This window comes from Rhinatrema bivittatum, chromosome 5 (genome assembly GCF_901001135.1).
Source record: "Rhinatrema bivittatum chromosome 5, aRhiBiv1.1, whole genome shotgun sequence".
In the NCBI taxonomy this organism is placed as follows: Eukaryota; Metazoa; Chordata; class Amphibia; order Gymnophiona; family Rhinatrematidae; genus Rhinatrema; species Rhinatrema bivittatum.
The window spans coordinates 107,720,435-107,736,837 of NC_042619.1; the positions used below are offsets into that span (position 1 = coordinate 107,720,435).

Consider the following 16,403-nt stretch of genomic DNA (forward strand, 5'->3'; position numbering starts at 1 on the left):
TAGAAGCACTGAGAAGGAATTGCAGAGGATGCAACATGGTCATTGGAAAACCTAGATAGAGACCATTGCAGTAATTGATTAAAGGAAAGATAAAAGCTTGAAAAAAGTTCAGAATTCAGACTCATGTAGTAGTCATTTAAGTTCAGCCAGTACGCAGAGAATGAAAAAACCTGATCTAATGACTGCTTTGATGTAAACTCAAAAAGAAAGATGTCACCTAGGCTCCTAATGCTTTGATATAAATTGAAAACAGAACTATCAAGCGTGATGGATGAATATTGTAACATGAAGTTCTTTGTATCAGAACAAATTCTGTCTTTTTCCTGTTGAGTGCAAGTTTATTCTTTAGTAACTATTGTTCAATGGAAGAAATACAAATATGAATATGTGCAAAGGTATCCTGCCAAATGGGATGAAGCTGGATAAAAAAACTGAATATCATCCACATAAATTTTATGCCCGTCACAAAGACTGGATAAACATTTTCAAATTTGATGTGCCCAGAAGGGACACACCACTTGAGCCCCTCTCCTGAGTTCTAAAGTTCCTAGTCTGTTGATAGATTTGTAAGAGTGAGTTAACCCAAGGAAAAGAAGAGATATTGAGTAGTTTATGAATCATAAGGAGTACCTTAGAATGGACTCTAAAGCAAACTGGAAGCCACTAAAGAAGGTTTAGAGTAGGGGTAATGTGATTAGTGCATTTAGCACCAGTGATTAAACGTGCTGTTGAATTGAGGAGAAGTTGAAGAGGTTTTAAAGTCAGTTCAGGAAAGCCGAGGTATATGGCATTGCAATAGTCAATGATGGGTAACACCGATGCTTGAACCATGAACCTAAAATCACTTGGCTCAAGGAGATTTTTTTTGCCATGTAAAACCCTCAATTAAAAAAAAAAAAATTTTTTTGTTACACTTTTAACATGTTGATGAAAGGATAAACTGGAGTCCAGCCATACACCAAGCCTTTAAACATGGGATGAAATGGGAAATTGAGTGTTTTTCAAGATTATATTAGCAGGAACGATAACACTACTGGAACATTTGACAACCAGAAACTCACTTTTAGCAAGGTTAAGGGAGAGTTTATTATGCTGTAACCATGTTTTGTAGCTGACAAACAAATTCCAAAACTGCTCGCTGTCTCAGACCAGTTGGAGCTCATTTTGATGAAAAATTGAATATCGTCAGTGTACATTCTATATTAACAGGATTTTGCAGATAGGAGCTAAATATATGTTGAATATCAGGGATAATAAAACAGCACCTTGAGGAACTCCAGTGGTGTTAGCAAACCATATAGCACACTGGCTTCCTATTTTAATCTGTGAAAATCGATTAGTGAGGTAAGATGCAAACCAGGCTAATACTTGGCTGCATATCCCACATTCTTTAAGGTAAGATAACAATTCTTTGTGGTCGATTGTATCAAATGCTGAAGAGATATCTAATGTGACCAAAACATAAGCATGACCATTATCAACTTAAGTCCACATCTGATATGATCAAAAAGAGAAACTAGTAAAATCTCGGTGCTGAGATGTTTTCTGAACCAAATTGTAAAGAGTCGAAGATCTAATTTTTCTTGACAAAAGCAGATAATTGCTTCAAGACAATGTTCTCAAGAACCTCCCCACAAGCTCATTGTATTTCTCTCATTTAGGCTCCACTGTAACCTACAGCTAAATAATGTGTAAGCTATCTGGGGAACATAAGAAAATGCCATACTGGGTCAGACCAAGGGTCCATCAAGCCCAGCATCCTGTTTCCAACAGTGGCCAATCCAGGCCATAAGAACCTGGCAAGTACCCAAAAACTAAGTCTATTCCATGTTACCATTGCTAATGTCAGTGGCTATTCTCTAAGTGAACTTAATAACAGGTAATGGACTTCTCCCTCCAAGAACTTATCCAATCCTTTTTTAAACACAGCTATACTAACTGCACTGACCACATCCTCTGGTAACAAATTCCAGAGTTTAATTGTGCACTGAGTAAAAAAGAACTTTCTCCGAGGTCACCTACAGCTGAATAGTACACCAAAGTCAGGATGCACAACATCAAAGTGTATTCCATTCAGCTGAAGGTGCCTTTCCCAGAGAGCATATGTTTTGTTCAGCTGTAAGTACAAACCCCAGAAGTTTATGCTGAAATTGAAACTCCTTTTTGGTCTGAAGTGGAGTAAACTCACAGTTCTTATGGCCAAAGTTATTCTATTGCTGTGCCCAGTGTGGAAGAAACAACTAGACACTACCACATGAGCATAGCAATAGAATATCATGGCCACCAGAAATATGAGTTAACTTTTATTCCACCTCAGGCCAAGTTGTTAACAAAACACAGGAGTAAGGGGGACCAAGATGGCTGCTGACTGAAGAGGATGCACAGGCGCTCTTTCTCTGAATTCTTTGACTCTTGTTTCCTATAACAAAAATGCCATATACCAAAAGAAAAGCTAAGCTTCGGAAAATACCAGCATCATCTCCCATATCAGAACTACAGCAACCACAGATTGAGGCATTTTTTGCATCACCCTTACTCCAAGCACTGGAGGGTGGAGCCGCTTCAGCTACCGGCATGGAGCGAATGTAGGAGCGGTTGGCAAAAGAGACATCGTTGAGCCCTGGTGCGCCGACGTGTCCAGCGCCACCATTCAAGACTTTGGATGAGGACTCTGATTTGTTGGTATCGCCACTTTCCTTGTCTAGAGAGGTAATGCTGGAGAAAAGAACAGAGGCCCTGAGAAGGGACGTCATTTTGTCGCCGCTTTGGAGAGTCCCCTTGATACGGGACTCCATGGGCTCCACGGCAGCTCTCCACAACCCTGAAGCTCTGAAAAGTGGCAGAAACCAAATGGAACTAGGAGCAAAGGAATCCATGGTATGTCTAATGCCTCAACCATTGTTGAATAAACCATCTGTGATAACATTAGACTCTATATGGAATGCCCTGTCTTCTTTAGAGAAAGCTTTATTATCCCTAACGCAAATAATGAAAGACACTAACATTAAGATGCAAGCTATGGAATCTCAAGTGGCTAATTTCAATACTAAAATTAAAGTTTTGGAAACAAGAGTTTCCTCTGTAGAAACTGCTCAGAGTAATTTGATACAATCAGATATAATTCACGCAAAGAAATTGGAAAAATCGGAAAACTCTTCAAGGATTTTGAATCTAAGAGTTTTGAATTTCCCTTACTTGCATCTGGTATCAGCAAAGGATCTCTTTAGGAATTTTCTTATTCAAGTTCTTAAAATGTCAGATGAAGCATTACCTGCTGTTACAAAAATGTATTACCTGCCTTAATTTAAGGATGAAATACCTGAGAATCCTCCTCAAGAAGTGTCTTTAAATATTTCGGATATTTTAGATTTAACTCAAGAGACTATTATTCAAGCAAGAAGAACGTTACTTGTAACTTTTGCATTTATATCAGAGAGAAACTTGGTGTTAAGATTCTTTTTTCGCAATCAAAGTAATTTATTTCATGGGCAAAGAGTTCAGATATTTCCTGACATAGCAAGGTCCACGCAGGAATGCCGAAAGAAGTTTCTTTCGATGAGAGATGAGGTGGTGTCATGAGGAGCAAAATTTTCTCTAAGATATCCATGTAAATGTCTTCTTCATTTTTAAAATTCCAAGTATTTGTTCTTTGAGCCCTCACAGTTAAGAGCCTACCTGGATTCATACTCCTAGATTATGTTGCATGGGGGAGGGGGGGGTCTGTCTAAAATTAATGTAGAGGGTACCTCTTGAGTATCTTTTTATTTGATTACCTTTATTCACTTAGTAAACCCTTGGTCTCCCGGATTGCCTATTAAGAAAATATGTAGAGATCTGATAAGTCTGTAAAATATGTTGGGTAAAATTAATGTGAGAAATCTTCTTGGTTATGTATCTCATCTCTTGACATGTATTTTCTGTGATTTGTGGAAATTTAATAAAAATAAAATTATAAAAAAAAAAAAACCACAGGAGTAAGGAGGTAAGTGCTTGAAATTGGAAAGGGCATGACCAAAATGACCTTGATGTAAAAATGGCACTGAGCATTCAAATTGGGCACAATCTCACATGCAAGGCCATTTGGGCAAGGCACACTAAATGCAATCAAAAGGTAAGCTCTCTTGAATGGGAAACTATAGCCAATAGGGTTGCATAGCACCAAAGTGTGTACTCTTCTGCTTATTGTGCCTTCCCTAGAGAGCCTACCTCATAAGGTATAAAACCCTCTGTTAAATAGGCAGGACTTAAGTGGTGCAGTGATCTAAAAACCAAAACTAATGCCTACATAGAAGGATAGGAGTCATTGAAGGTCCTTTAATGTTGGGATAATATGCTGTTAGAGTCTGCCACCTGTTAAAATCTGGGCAAAACTATTCTGTGTGAGTTGAAGCCTAGGTATTGCACGTTTTGGAAGGCTTACATAAAAAGTGAATTACAATAATTAAGCCTATAGAAAATGAAGACATGTATCAGTCTTCAAATTATGTCAATTGGTGGTATGACTGTGCAGTGACTCGAATGTAGTAGAGGGCACCCTTACAAATTCAAATATTTGCATCTATAATTGAACAATGTCCTCTCTCTCCCCCCTTGGGGTTAACTTTCCTTTTCCAAAGCAAGCCAAGGTAATGTTTTTTGGGGGCAGGAGAACAGGTACTTATTTACTTCTCTTTTCCAGTGATTGAATATAAAATGAAGAGTGGAAAAAAAAAAATCATCCAATATTGTTTCTACATTACTCAAAAGATTTGCCTGCTTTTCATGGTACATTGAAACTAAAGCCCCAGGCGGCTGTTTGTATGGATGCCAAACCTCCAAAATCAAGGTCATGCTATCAGCAATATTTAAAAAGTATTTCTCATTGTATTGAACTCATAATGCTGTGCCTTGCATATTCTAACCATTGTGATGATGAGGTGGAATAAAATGAGGGCAATCAAGATCACTAAAACACTGTGCAAGTGAAATTCAAGTGATGTGCAGAAGGTTATCATGTAGCGGGTCCCCTGTTTTGGCAGTGAGCATCAACCAGAAGTGCTACAGGTTCAGATACAAGTCCGGATTGGCGGGGGAAGCTATCTTCCTGGGCCCCTGGTATGGTCTGACACTATTGAAGACAAGGGCTCGCACTCCAGCTGGATGATTCTCAACACATACAAGAGTGTCTGATACAGGAACAAGGGTGGAGAAATTATCAGAATGGGTAAAAAGAAATAATGAAGTCAATGTCCATCCATTCACATGGGGTACTACAAAAACAACCATACAAGGTCTTGGTTAACATTAAATTAACTTAAACAGAAGTATCCAGGCCAAAATCACAAAGATCAAAAAGAACAACACAATAAAAACAATGGTTTCCTTGTCCATTCTAGACCTTCTCACCAGTCTCCCTTCTCTTGTTCCATCATCCATATCAAAAATATCCTCCCCAGTGAGGGCAGGATAACTGGAATGTAGCTCCAGCATGTGCTGGTCAAGATGGAAAAACATCCCCAAGTCTAAAACTATTAGAACAAATAGAAAAGTTAAAAAAAAAACCTCAAACTGTAATCCAACTGCAAACATCTCCAGGTCTCTTGATGTCTCTACTACAATAGTCCAAAAACAACTTCTCACCCTTACTGCTTCTTGTGAGTAAAAAGATCTCTCTGAATTCAGTACTTTAGGATCCCCGGGGGAGATGTCCTTCCATCCAGGCTGAACTAGTCTGTATCCAAAAATCTTCTCTCCACTTCTAAAAATCCAAAAGCCCCAACTTTAAATCCTAACCTCCAAGGATGAGGAAAAAAAAAAAAAAAAGATCCTACAGCTAAACTCCAAACTCCCTCCTCCACTCTGAGTTGCTTGAGACCCAGAGATGATCTCTAGGCTTCTGCAATCCACTAATCCTCTAAAGACTGAGCATGCTCATGGGATTTATATGTCCCAAACAAGCCTCCCTCAAAAAGGGTGAGGTTATGGCATGGGGAGGAATCCTAGATATCAAACACCCCTCCTACTGCCCATTGCTGGAAAAAGTACATGGGAGCAAATGTTAGTGACTGGCATAGCCCCATCACATACATGTGGTTTGAAGCTAGCAAAACTGTTCGCACCATGAACCAGCACTCTGCTCATCTGTTACCACTTTTTTTGCATGAATGTGCACAAAAGAAAAAATGGTTCTCAATATGCTCTTAGCAGACATCCATTCTGGACCCATACGCAGTAAGCATCATTAACTGCTCCTCAGCTGAAGAGATTGCCACAGGAGATTTTAGTGTAATGTTAAACCATAAAAAATCATGTCTGTAAGACTGATATCTCACTATGGGGACCTATATATTAAAGGTTTTGTGTCTATGGGGAAAGGGCCCTAAATGCTAACATTTAGCTAAAGCTGAGTCTAAATAAATAAAGGGACTCCCAAATTTTATTTTTTGAGAGTATAAAATGTGGGAGGGAATGAGATCAAATGGGGTGGGTGAGAGGTTTATTTTTTTTCACCATTTTTCAAAGTATATTTATTAAATGTTATTAATACAGCTAACAGGAAGGAAATAACACATTAGGAGTGAATTTTCAAAGGAGTTATACACATAAGAGCAGCATATACTGTAGCAATTTTCAAAAGCCTATTTACATATGTAAAGGCCATTTACGTGCATAAAACCTTTGGAAAAGTCAGTAAAAGTTCAAAGGAACTATGCTCATAAAAGTAGCAATTTTCAAAAGTGCATTTATGTGTGTAAATCATTTTGGGAATTACCTCCTTAGAATACAGTGTTGCAAATTACTTAACATTTATTTATTTAGAAATTATTTATATACCGCGGCAGGTTATGATCACCACCTCGGTTTACACTAAACAATAATTCAGCAACAAGCTTTACATTCTAATGACCATAGAACAAAACAAATATCCAAATAAATCAATGTATGTTAGAAACATATAATACAAATTTAAACAAGCCCAAAATGGGAAGTTATATAAAAGGTAAGTATAAATAACTAGGTATTTTCAAACAATAGTAGTAAGGTGAGTCAAAATTGTATTCTATTTGTAGAATGGTATTGTATTTTAGGGGACACATATATAGAATACAAAGGAGTTGCCAGTGGGAGTAATTATTGAGGTAAGGTGGATAACAGAGGGGATGGAGTGATTGTATAATTCTAAATCAACAGAAAAGATGGGTAATAAGTGGCAGACTTTGCCTAGGCAAACATTTGCTTCTGACGTTGGATTAGCCAGTGCTCTCAGGGGAGTTGTCAGAAAGTGAGGCAGCTTTGCCATCGGGGAACAATAACAATATCATCCTGCACAGCATCTTGTACAGTCAGGCTCTAGGCAGAGAGTCTGATAACGCAGCAATCTGTCTGAAAAATAACAAAAACAGTGCACTCTTCCACAACCCCTTGCATCAGGTACTGTGTGATTGCATCCTGGGGCAGATATTCACAAGCTTGGACAGGATAAACCTGGAGAAGTTTGGGAGTTAAACATACCCCTCTATACTGAGGCACATTTCATTACCCACATTAGAAGAGGCATTCTTGTCACCGTGGTGAGGTCGGGGGGGTCAGGGAATATGTACATTTATTAAGTTTCTTCAGCCAAAGAATTACAATCACATTCATTTGCAAAAAAAAAAAAAGACTGGTAGATCCTAAATGGGGAGATCCATACCATGTTGCTCACTCTCAGAACTATAAGGTAAGGAATCCCAAATCTACCCAGCTAACAACTGTTAATGGACCTAGTCTCTAGGAAATTGGCCAAACATTTTTTTAAATCCAGTTATATTACTAGCCTTGACCACATCCTTCAGTAACAAATTTCACATCTTAATTGTGTAAGGACTAAAAAAAAAACAAAAAACTTTGAGGTTTATATTCAGTAGGCCACTGACTGACACAATTATCTGGGTAAAACTACAGTATCAGGGTAACTCTACCTATATAACATTAGCCTTGTATATTCTGTGGCACAGCTAAACGTATCTGGGAAATATAGCCAGTTAAGTCACAAAAATCCTCATGCAAACAGTTAAGTAGGCCCTATCTCCCATCCCTCCATCCCCTTAAAATATTTCCCCCAAATCTCTGTTCTAGCACCCAAAGCCCCCCAACCTCCATAATAAAATTAGAATTGGCAGCTTAACAGCCCAAGGCACCTCCCCCACCCTCAGCAGAACCCTTACTGCCACCCTTGCACCCCACTCCGAACCCCTTCTCCAAGCCCCTAAGGCCCAACCAGGAAGCAGTAGCCTTTCACTGCACTTCCAGCCCTTCCTCTGGCACGCCTCTTTTCTATTTGGGTAAGTTTTCGCTATGTAATGACTTACTTGTCTAAAACTTAACTGGTCAGGTTTATCTAAGTCCCAAACTTAGCCGGACAAGCCTTTGAAAAATGACGCCCCTTATGTTTGTTTTAAATCTGCTACCAGTTAGTTTCATGGGAGTGTTCCCTTGTCTTAGTACTATTTGAAAGGGTAAATAACCATTCCCTATTTACCTGTTCCACCCCATTCATGATTGTATAAGCTTCTATCATATCTCCTCTTAGTCACCCCTTCTCCAAGCTGAAGAGCCATAACCTGTTTAGTCTTTCTGCATGAAGGAACTATTCCATCTCCTTTATTATTTTTAGTTGCCTTTCTCTGTACCTTTTTTAGTTCCACTTTATCTTTATAGAGATGGGATGCCCTAAACTGCAAACAATATTCAAGGTGTAGTCGCATCATGGATCAGTACAGAGGCTGGATTCTGTATTGGGAGTCACTAGAAAAAGGGCCTTGGAGTCTTTGTGGACAATACATTGAAATCCTCTGCTCAGTGCATGGCAGGAGTTAAAATAGCAAATAGAATGTTAGGAACGATCAGCAAAGGAATGGAGAATAAAATGGAAAATATCATAGTGCCTCTATCGATTGAGTATTGTGTGCAGTTCTGGTCGCACCATCTCAAGAAAACCATAGCAGAACTAGAAAAGGTGCAGAAGAGGGCGACAAAAATGATAAAGGGGATGGAGTCTCTCTCCTATGATGAGAGGCTACGCAGGCTAGGGTTTTGCAGCTTGGAAAAGAGAGGGCTGAAAGGGGATATGATAGAAGTTTATAAAATCAAGAATGGGATGGAACGGGTAAATAATTGCCGGTAATTTATCCTTTCAAATAATACTGAAATAAGGGGACACTCCATGAACTAACAACCAGCAGATTCAAACATTGTAGAAAGTACTTTTTCTCTCAGCACAGTGTAAAGCTGTGGAATATGTTGCCAGAGGATGTGATCAAGACAATAGGCGTAGCGGGGTTTAAAAGAGGTTTGGACAAGTTCCTGGAGGAAAAATCCATAACACGTTATTAACCAGATAGATTACAAAAAACTATTGCTTTCCCTGGGAGTGAGTAACAGATCTACTGCCATCAGCCAGGTACTTGTGACTTGGATTGGCCACTGTCGGAGACAGAATGCCAGGCTTGATGGACTTTGGTCTGACCCAGCACAGCATTTCTTATGTTCATTATGATAATCTCCATTTTATTTTCCATTCCTTTCCAAATCATTCCAAGCATTCTATTTGCTTTTTTTTTTTAACTCCTTCCTCACACTGAGCTAAGGATTTCAATGTATTATCTATAATGATTCCAAGATCCTTTTCCTGGCTAGTGACTCCTAATATATAAGCCAGCATTGTGTACCTATTAGCTAGAATTATATTTCCCAATGTGAATCATTTTCCACTTGTACTCATTAAATTCCCACTGCTATTTAGATGCCCAGTCCCCTAGTCTTGCAAGGTCTTTCTGCAGTTCCTCATAATCTGCTCACGTTTCAATAACTTTGAATAATTGTATGTCATCTGCAAATTTGATCACCTCATTCATTGCTCCCTTTTGCAGATCATTCTGAATATGTTAAACAGTTCAGGTCCCACTGGGACACTCCACTATTTAACTTTCTCATTGGAAATAATGACTATTTAGTCCTACTCTGTGTTTCCTGTCTTTTAACCAGTTACCAATCTACAATTCATCAATCCATGACTTTCTAAATTCTTGAGTCTCTCATGAAGGATTTTTCCCTTAGAGTCCCTCTAAATGCTTAGGATCATAAAAAAAATGTATCTTATATCTCAATAGTTGATAAGACATTTATGGGGATATCTCAAGAAAAACTAAATTTCAAAGGCTAATACTCTGACGATAGCTCAAAAAACTGCCTGCACTTCCCCCCGTGTAGCCCTAGAAGCATTAGGATAAACCCATATTTTATGGCCCAAAAAAGGAAATTCTCTATGGCCAAATGAAAAACATTTTCAACAACTAATCTTGATCAGGTTCCAATCCAAATAAAACCAACAAAGTAGCAGTGGTGGTATCTCCATCTATTAGGTCTCCAGCTGTTGACTCAAACCCAGACATTCCACAGACACAGACCCTATCTGGGGCTTTTCTGTAGCATTCTTCCGGTTTCTCTTCTGGCACAGAGGTTGCCAGCATTTTGTTTTTGTTTCTTTAGGGGGGTTTTGAGCCACCAGTTTTCTACTTCTTTTTGAGCTTCCAGTTCAACTAGGAATGGGATCTGGTGTCGTGAAATTTTTGTACTATTTGATATTCCCTCCCAACTTCCTTTAGTCCAGTCCACACAGCAACTTTCCTCAGAAAGGGTTGGAAGAAGGGGGCCTTGCACTAGGGATCTTTCCAAACCTGGCAATATTGGGCCCTAAACCTGGCCACTACAAATTAAATTTTCAAAGGCATGTATATTATTTTATAAATGCCGAGAGCACGAATGTATTTTTGTTTCATGCCCACATTTAACCATGGAGAAAAGGGGCAGTCTAGGGATGTTCTGGAGCGGGGTTCAGAAGTATGCACAGTAGTTGCTCTTTTGTAAGAGATTTCCAAACTTGTTTGTACAATTTTCCATTTGCTAATTTACTCGTGTAAGTAAAATAAGATTTGTCTGTTTGTGGTTTTTAGATGGGAGGTCTGGGTGAGCTGGTGGGGGTTCAGGGTGAAGTGCTAAAGGGTCTAGGGTCAGGGGTGGTCAACTTCAGCACTTGAGAGCCACCAATAGACCTGGTTTTCAGGACATCCCCAATGAATATACAAGAGAGAGATTTGCATGCACTGCTTCTTCCTTTGTATGCAAATCTCTCTCATGCATATTCATTGGGGATATCCTGAAAACCAGAGTTGGCTACCCCTACCTAGTCTAGGTGAACTGGTGGAGGTATTGGTAAACTTGTAATTCTAAGTATGCACACAAGTAAGTATTTTCAAAATGCTGTGCATGCATGCTTTATAAATACCTGACTCGCTTGTAATTCTGAGTGTTTATTCGCACAGTGTTCCATTTATTTTGCACAGAAAATATATATAAGCGTATTTATGAAATGGGTAGAGAAAGTATGAGCATACTTTCGGAGCAGAAATATGCAGTATTTTATAAACCATGCAGCTCCCACCACACAGTTTATAAAATGCTAGTATTAATCTCCACTCATCCACTTACACACACTAATGCTGCACCACGAATAGGTTTGAAAGTTGGACTCTAATTGTCAATACTGCATAATGACTGACTCCCTTTCCCCAGTGACTCTGAGCATTGCCTAGGCAGCTTATCCAGTCCCGGCTGACCCAGACAGCAGAACACTGGAGCAAGAAATCAAATCCAGGTCCCTCTTCATGGCACTGCGATAAGTAAATCCAAGTTCATGTAATATTAGTACCTAGGTCCCTAAAAAATTTGAACTGTTTTTTTTAATTTTTTAATTCTCTGCTCTGATTTATCAATCCTTTTTCAGTAGTGCAGGTACTAATTTGTCAATAACTTTTCAGTAATGTATCATGCTAATTATTGACCATACTGCTTTATTAACCCTTTTGGAATAAAAGAGTGTATTTATTGTGATGTAACCACACACTTCATAATTCTAAAATACTAGAATCCTACTCTTCTTGTTACTGACTGCCCCATTGATACCGGTTTGTACTACTGATGCCTGGCCTGCTGCTCAGTAGGTTTGCAATGACATTCTGATTTTTTTTCCTAGCATCAGCTTGCAGATTACATGCTGCATGACCATTTGTTTATACCATAAATTCATCTCACGCATTTCCCCTACATTAAAATGCATTTGCCATTTACTGGCAATAAAGTTTCTTGCTAAATTGGATTCAGTATGATTACTCAGCATATAGTTCAATAATTACAGTGCAAAAAAATGACAGGTTATTGCAAAGTCTGTGCATCTAATTTATTTCTGTTTTCACTTTCAAGACAAACAGCAGTCCAAAATGTAATAAACTTACAAGCCTCTTTCTGCTTATCAGAAGTCTTGTCATACCAAATCATTCAGTTCATCTTTTAATCCATGCCTTTTAGTCATCTTTGGGTATTGCTTTTCCTCAATGGTTGCACATACTGTATATCACAGCTATTACAGGCAGCTGCATATTACAAGTGATCAAGGAGTCTGGATGACAAAAATAGAGCAAGGCTTAGAATGCGTCATATAGTGCTATAAAAATCCTCTATGGAATTCTAGTTTATAACCGGATTCTTGTTATGCTACTTATATCATATAATTAAAACCTCCTAAATCAGTTAGTGTGCATTGTCAGTTAGGAAAATAGATTATAGGAGTTCCTGTTACAAGTAAACGAATAAATGCATTAAAGAAGTGAAGTGCTTTGGTGGGATGGAATTTCCAGAAATGTCTTTTGAATTTATTTTGTAAAAACAGAGTGTGTATTTCACCACATGAGGCAAAAGTTCTGTAAGGTTGAGGTTATCCAGAGTAATTATCAAGGCAATTTTGAAACCCCGCAGGGAAGTTCATTATTATCCTCTAAATATATTATTCCAACTTCAGACATGCTACTCTGAGTAAAGCTCAGAGATTTTAAAGCATTTTTCTTCTCCCCAGCTTTACAAAGGAAAGGATCTTCTTACTCATTCTCAGCCAAATGCTGGCCTCCTCTCACAGGAAGCAACTCACTAGATCCTTTGTATTCCAAGAGTTTGATATTCAGACTCACAGATTAAATCTTTACCAAGCCAGAGTAAATGCTGATTTTTATCTCCTTCAGAATTGAAGATGCTTTACAATTGTAACTTCATAGTCCTCCCAAAAGCTAAAGTAGGTACTCAGGGAGCTTGGTGACCACTCACTCATGCAGTGAGTGGTCACCTTCAGCTCGCAGATGCTGTTCACACAAAGCTCATGCACACATACTTAAGTTAGGTTCATTAATGTCATGCTCTCAATGCATTTATTTTTTTTTAGAAATTCAGTATATGCTCATATTTTACAAAATGCCCCACCTGGAATATCTCCTCTACATAGATAAGTGTATGTATAGACTTTTAGACAGCAAAAAATCCACTTACCCAGGGAGTCAAGATGGTGAAGACCTAATGCAGCTGGGACGTTAAACTCTGAGTATACCCTTAACTCTTTTTTTTTATTTTCCTTATAAACAGTTTCAAAGGCTGTGTGATTTCAGATGTAGTTTATTCCTATCTATGTATGCCACCCTGTAAGAGGTGAACCAAAAACCACAATAAAAAAGATATGATAATTATGCTTTTTTAAATGGTTGCTTAGTGCATACCATGGGAATGCCTAATCAGCTCACTATTCATCATTTGCATAATCACTTGGCATATTTGCATATGCAGCTTAACAGTTTCAAAGACCCAATTAGCAGCATTTTGATAGATGCAATAAATGGTTAGAGGCAGATATCCAAAAAAATAGTTGAGCACCTAAATTTGGTGTCTCAGTTAGTTGTTTATTTTTAGCAAACTTAGCACCCTAAATTTTCAGCTGAAAATTCACCTAGATTTAAGGATGGAAAACAGGTTCCTAAATTTAGGGCTGCTATTCAATTGTCTAGATTTGGGCTCCTATATTATATATATATGTTCCTGATTTATGGTTCCTGATTTATGGTTCACAGTTACATTTAATTGAGTTTATGAAAGTTCTCTTTAATAGTTTTCCTGTATACTTGTGTTAATGTATTCTGCCTTGAGGCGACTGTTTTAATGTATTTCCGCCCTGGAGGCGACTGTTCAGTTCCTTGTAAACCGGTGCGATATGTATTCTTTACAGGAACATCGGTATATAAAAATTAAAAATAAATAAATAAATAAATAAATATTAGGCACCTAGTGCTGAAAATCAATGGTATGTACCAAAATGTTTTCCCATCCCCCCTAGCCACCCACTTTATAGGAGCCTAAATTTCAGATCCTAGTAAAACTAAGGTTTCAGCCCTAATACGTTTTCAAAAGCAGCAGTTTAAGTTAGGAACCTAAAACCTTTGAAAATTGACCTTGATTACTGCACTATCACAATGTAATACATCAGTTCCTATGAATCTTATTCAGGACTGGCCTTAAGGCAGAGCCAGGCAATCACCTGGGGCACTGTGAGGCAAGGGGCGCCCTGGTGTTGCCAGCATTGCCTATTGGATTGGTCTGGAGCTGCCTCTGCCTCCAGCCCATCCCCCCTGCCACATGCCTGGTTGGCAGGAGGAGCAGCACTTAATAGTGCTTTCTAGACACTACAGTCTCAAGTCGACAATGGACACTTGTAAACATTCGCATACAGAAAACCAACAGACAGATGCAGCTACCTTCACAGTTTCAAGTTCCATCCTTCTTATACAAAAAAATCCATTATACACAGCCAAATTACATGACACCACTGTATTTGTTTTGACCCAAAGGCCAGGAACACCTCAAAGCTCTAACTGAATCCTTCAAACATTAAACAATCACCCTAAAAATCATCTCCAAGAAAATTGCATCCTCACTCAAAACACCTAGGGAAAACCTACCTACTACAATGCAAGGAAAGGAATACCATGGCGCGAGTACCACTTATACTAACCTACTATCCAGAACTAGAAAACCTAAGGAAAATTGTAAAAGATTTACAACCACTATTACTAAAGGATGAGTTACTGAAAGAAATATTCCCAGTTACGCCAGTTCTAGCCTTCCAACAATCACCTGACCTGAAACAAAGACTTATAATCAGTAATTCCCAACAGAAACCCAAACAGCAGAAAAAGGCCCAAAACCCTGCATGACAACATCAGGATGCAATTATATGCCAGCACACATCACAGGACCCCATAGTTACCCATATGCGAAAAACACTCAGAATGAGAGGTTCACCTTCATGCTGCTCTATGAATATTGTGTATATGATCCAATGCAAAAAATAGGAAGCAACAGCATCACTGGTGACACAAGCGAAAAACTAAGGACAAGAATCAGCCTTCATAGGCATAACATAAAACATTACTGAGAAATACAGAATGACAGCTCAGTATGGTGAACACTTCTCAAACGAAACAAGTCCCTTAATGACCTTACAATTGGGGTACTTAAAGGCAACTTTAGAAGTACACAAGAATGGAAAACATTAGAAATTAAGATGATCAAGCACTTTGAAAAAAAAACACAAAAGGACTTAATAAGGACATTGGTTCTCTCACCCATTATCAAATATAGGTCTTTTCAACTGCAAATAAGTGTTTCCATCTGACATTCTCCCCCTTCCCCTGCCACCCCTTTCCTTTTTTGAACTGTAATGACAAATGCAGATAGCTTAAGACCTAAATGACTCTTGACTATTTAAACCCAGATGAACTGACCTGATGAAGAGAGAGAAATGCTTGAAAGCTCATCACAAATGTTTTAAGTTAGTCCAATAAAATGGTATCACCTACAACTTGTTTGTTGACTCTTAATTTTGCATTACCTAAAGCAATTGTTATATACTTGCATAATGAATTGTTTAACTGATTAAAAAAAAAATTAATAAAAAAATTAATTGAATCCAGACACATCAAGGGAATTTTATTCAGAGGTTGAATAGGTAAATAAAACTCTAAGACTTACATTCTTTGTAGGTTTCCCTACAGGCAGATACAGAGACAGTACATAGGGTGGTGGAGGGGACAGGGAGAGGTAGATCTACATAGGGTAGCGGGGGGGGGGGGGACATGGAATGGGATGAGTGAAAGAGAACTTGGGAGAGGGACATGAAGCGAGAGAGAGGAGGATTCAGGTTAGCAGTACTAGAACCAGGATGGGAAGGGGGCAGGAGGAAGAGGGAGAGAGAAGAGGGAGAAAGACTGGATGAGCAAGAGAAGGGAAGAGAGAAAGCATGGAGGAAAGGAGGAGAGAACATTCGGAAGAGTTGGGAACACAGTCAATTTTAGCCCAGGGCTCCATTTACCCTAGGGTCAGCCTTGGTCTTATTTATCAGTTTTATTAACCACTTACCCAAATATATTAGTGGTCAGGGAAGCAGTCATACAATAATATTAACAGCTACTATAGTACAGACAAAATGCTACAGTACAAATAAAAATTTAGAA

At 38.6% G+C, this 16,403-nt stretch overlaps 1 protein-coding gene across 6 annotated transcripts in view; it reads right to left on the reverse strand.

The window, feature by feature from the left end:
* Positions 1–16,403, reverse strand: part of DCLK1 (doublecortin like kinase 1) — a 755,703-nt gene that overhangs the window by 611,573 nt on the left and 127,727 nt on the right. For 2 of the 6 annotated variants that reach the window (XM_029602702.1, XM_029602703.1), the window contains exon 2: positions 12,312–12,475. The exons of the other annotated variants lie outside the window; for them this stretch is intronic. In XM_029602702.1, coding sequence (XP_029458562.1) covers positions 12,312–12,344 — 33 coding nt within the window. In that variant the 5' untranslated portion in view covers positions 12,345–12,475. The remainder of the gene's footprint in view (positions 1–12,311; positions 12,476–16,403) is intronic. 6 annotated transcript variants of the gene reach the window in all.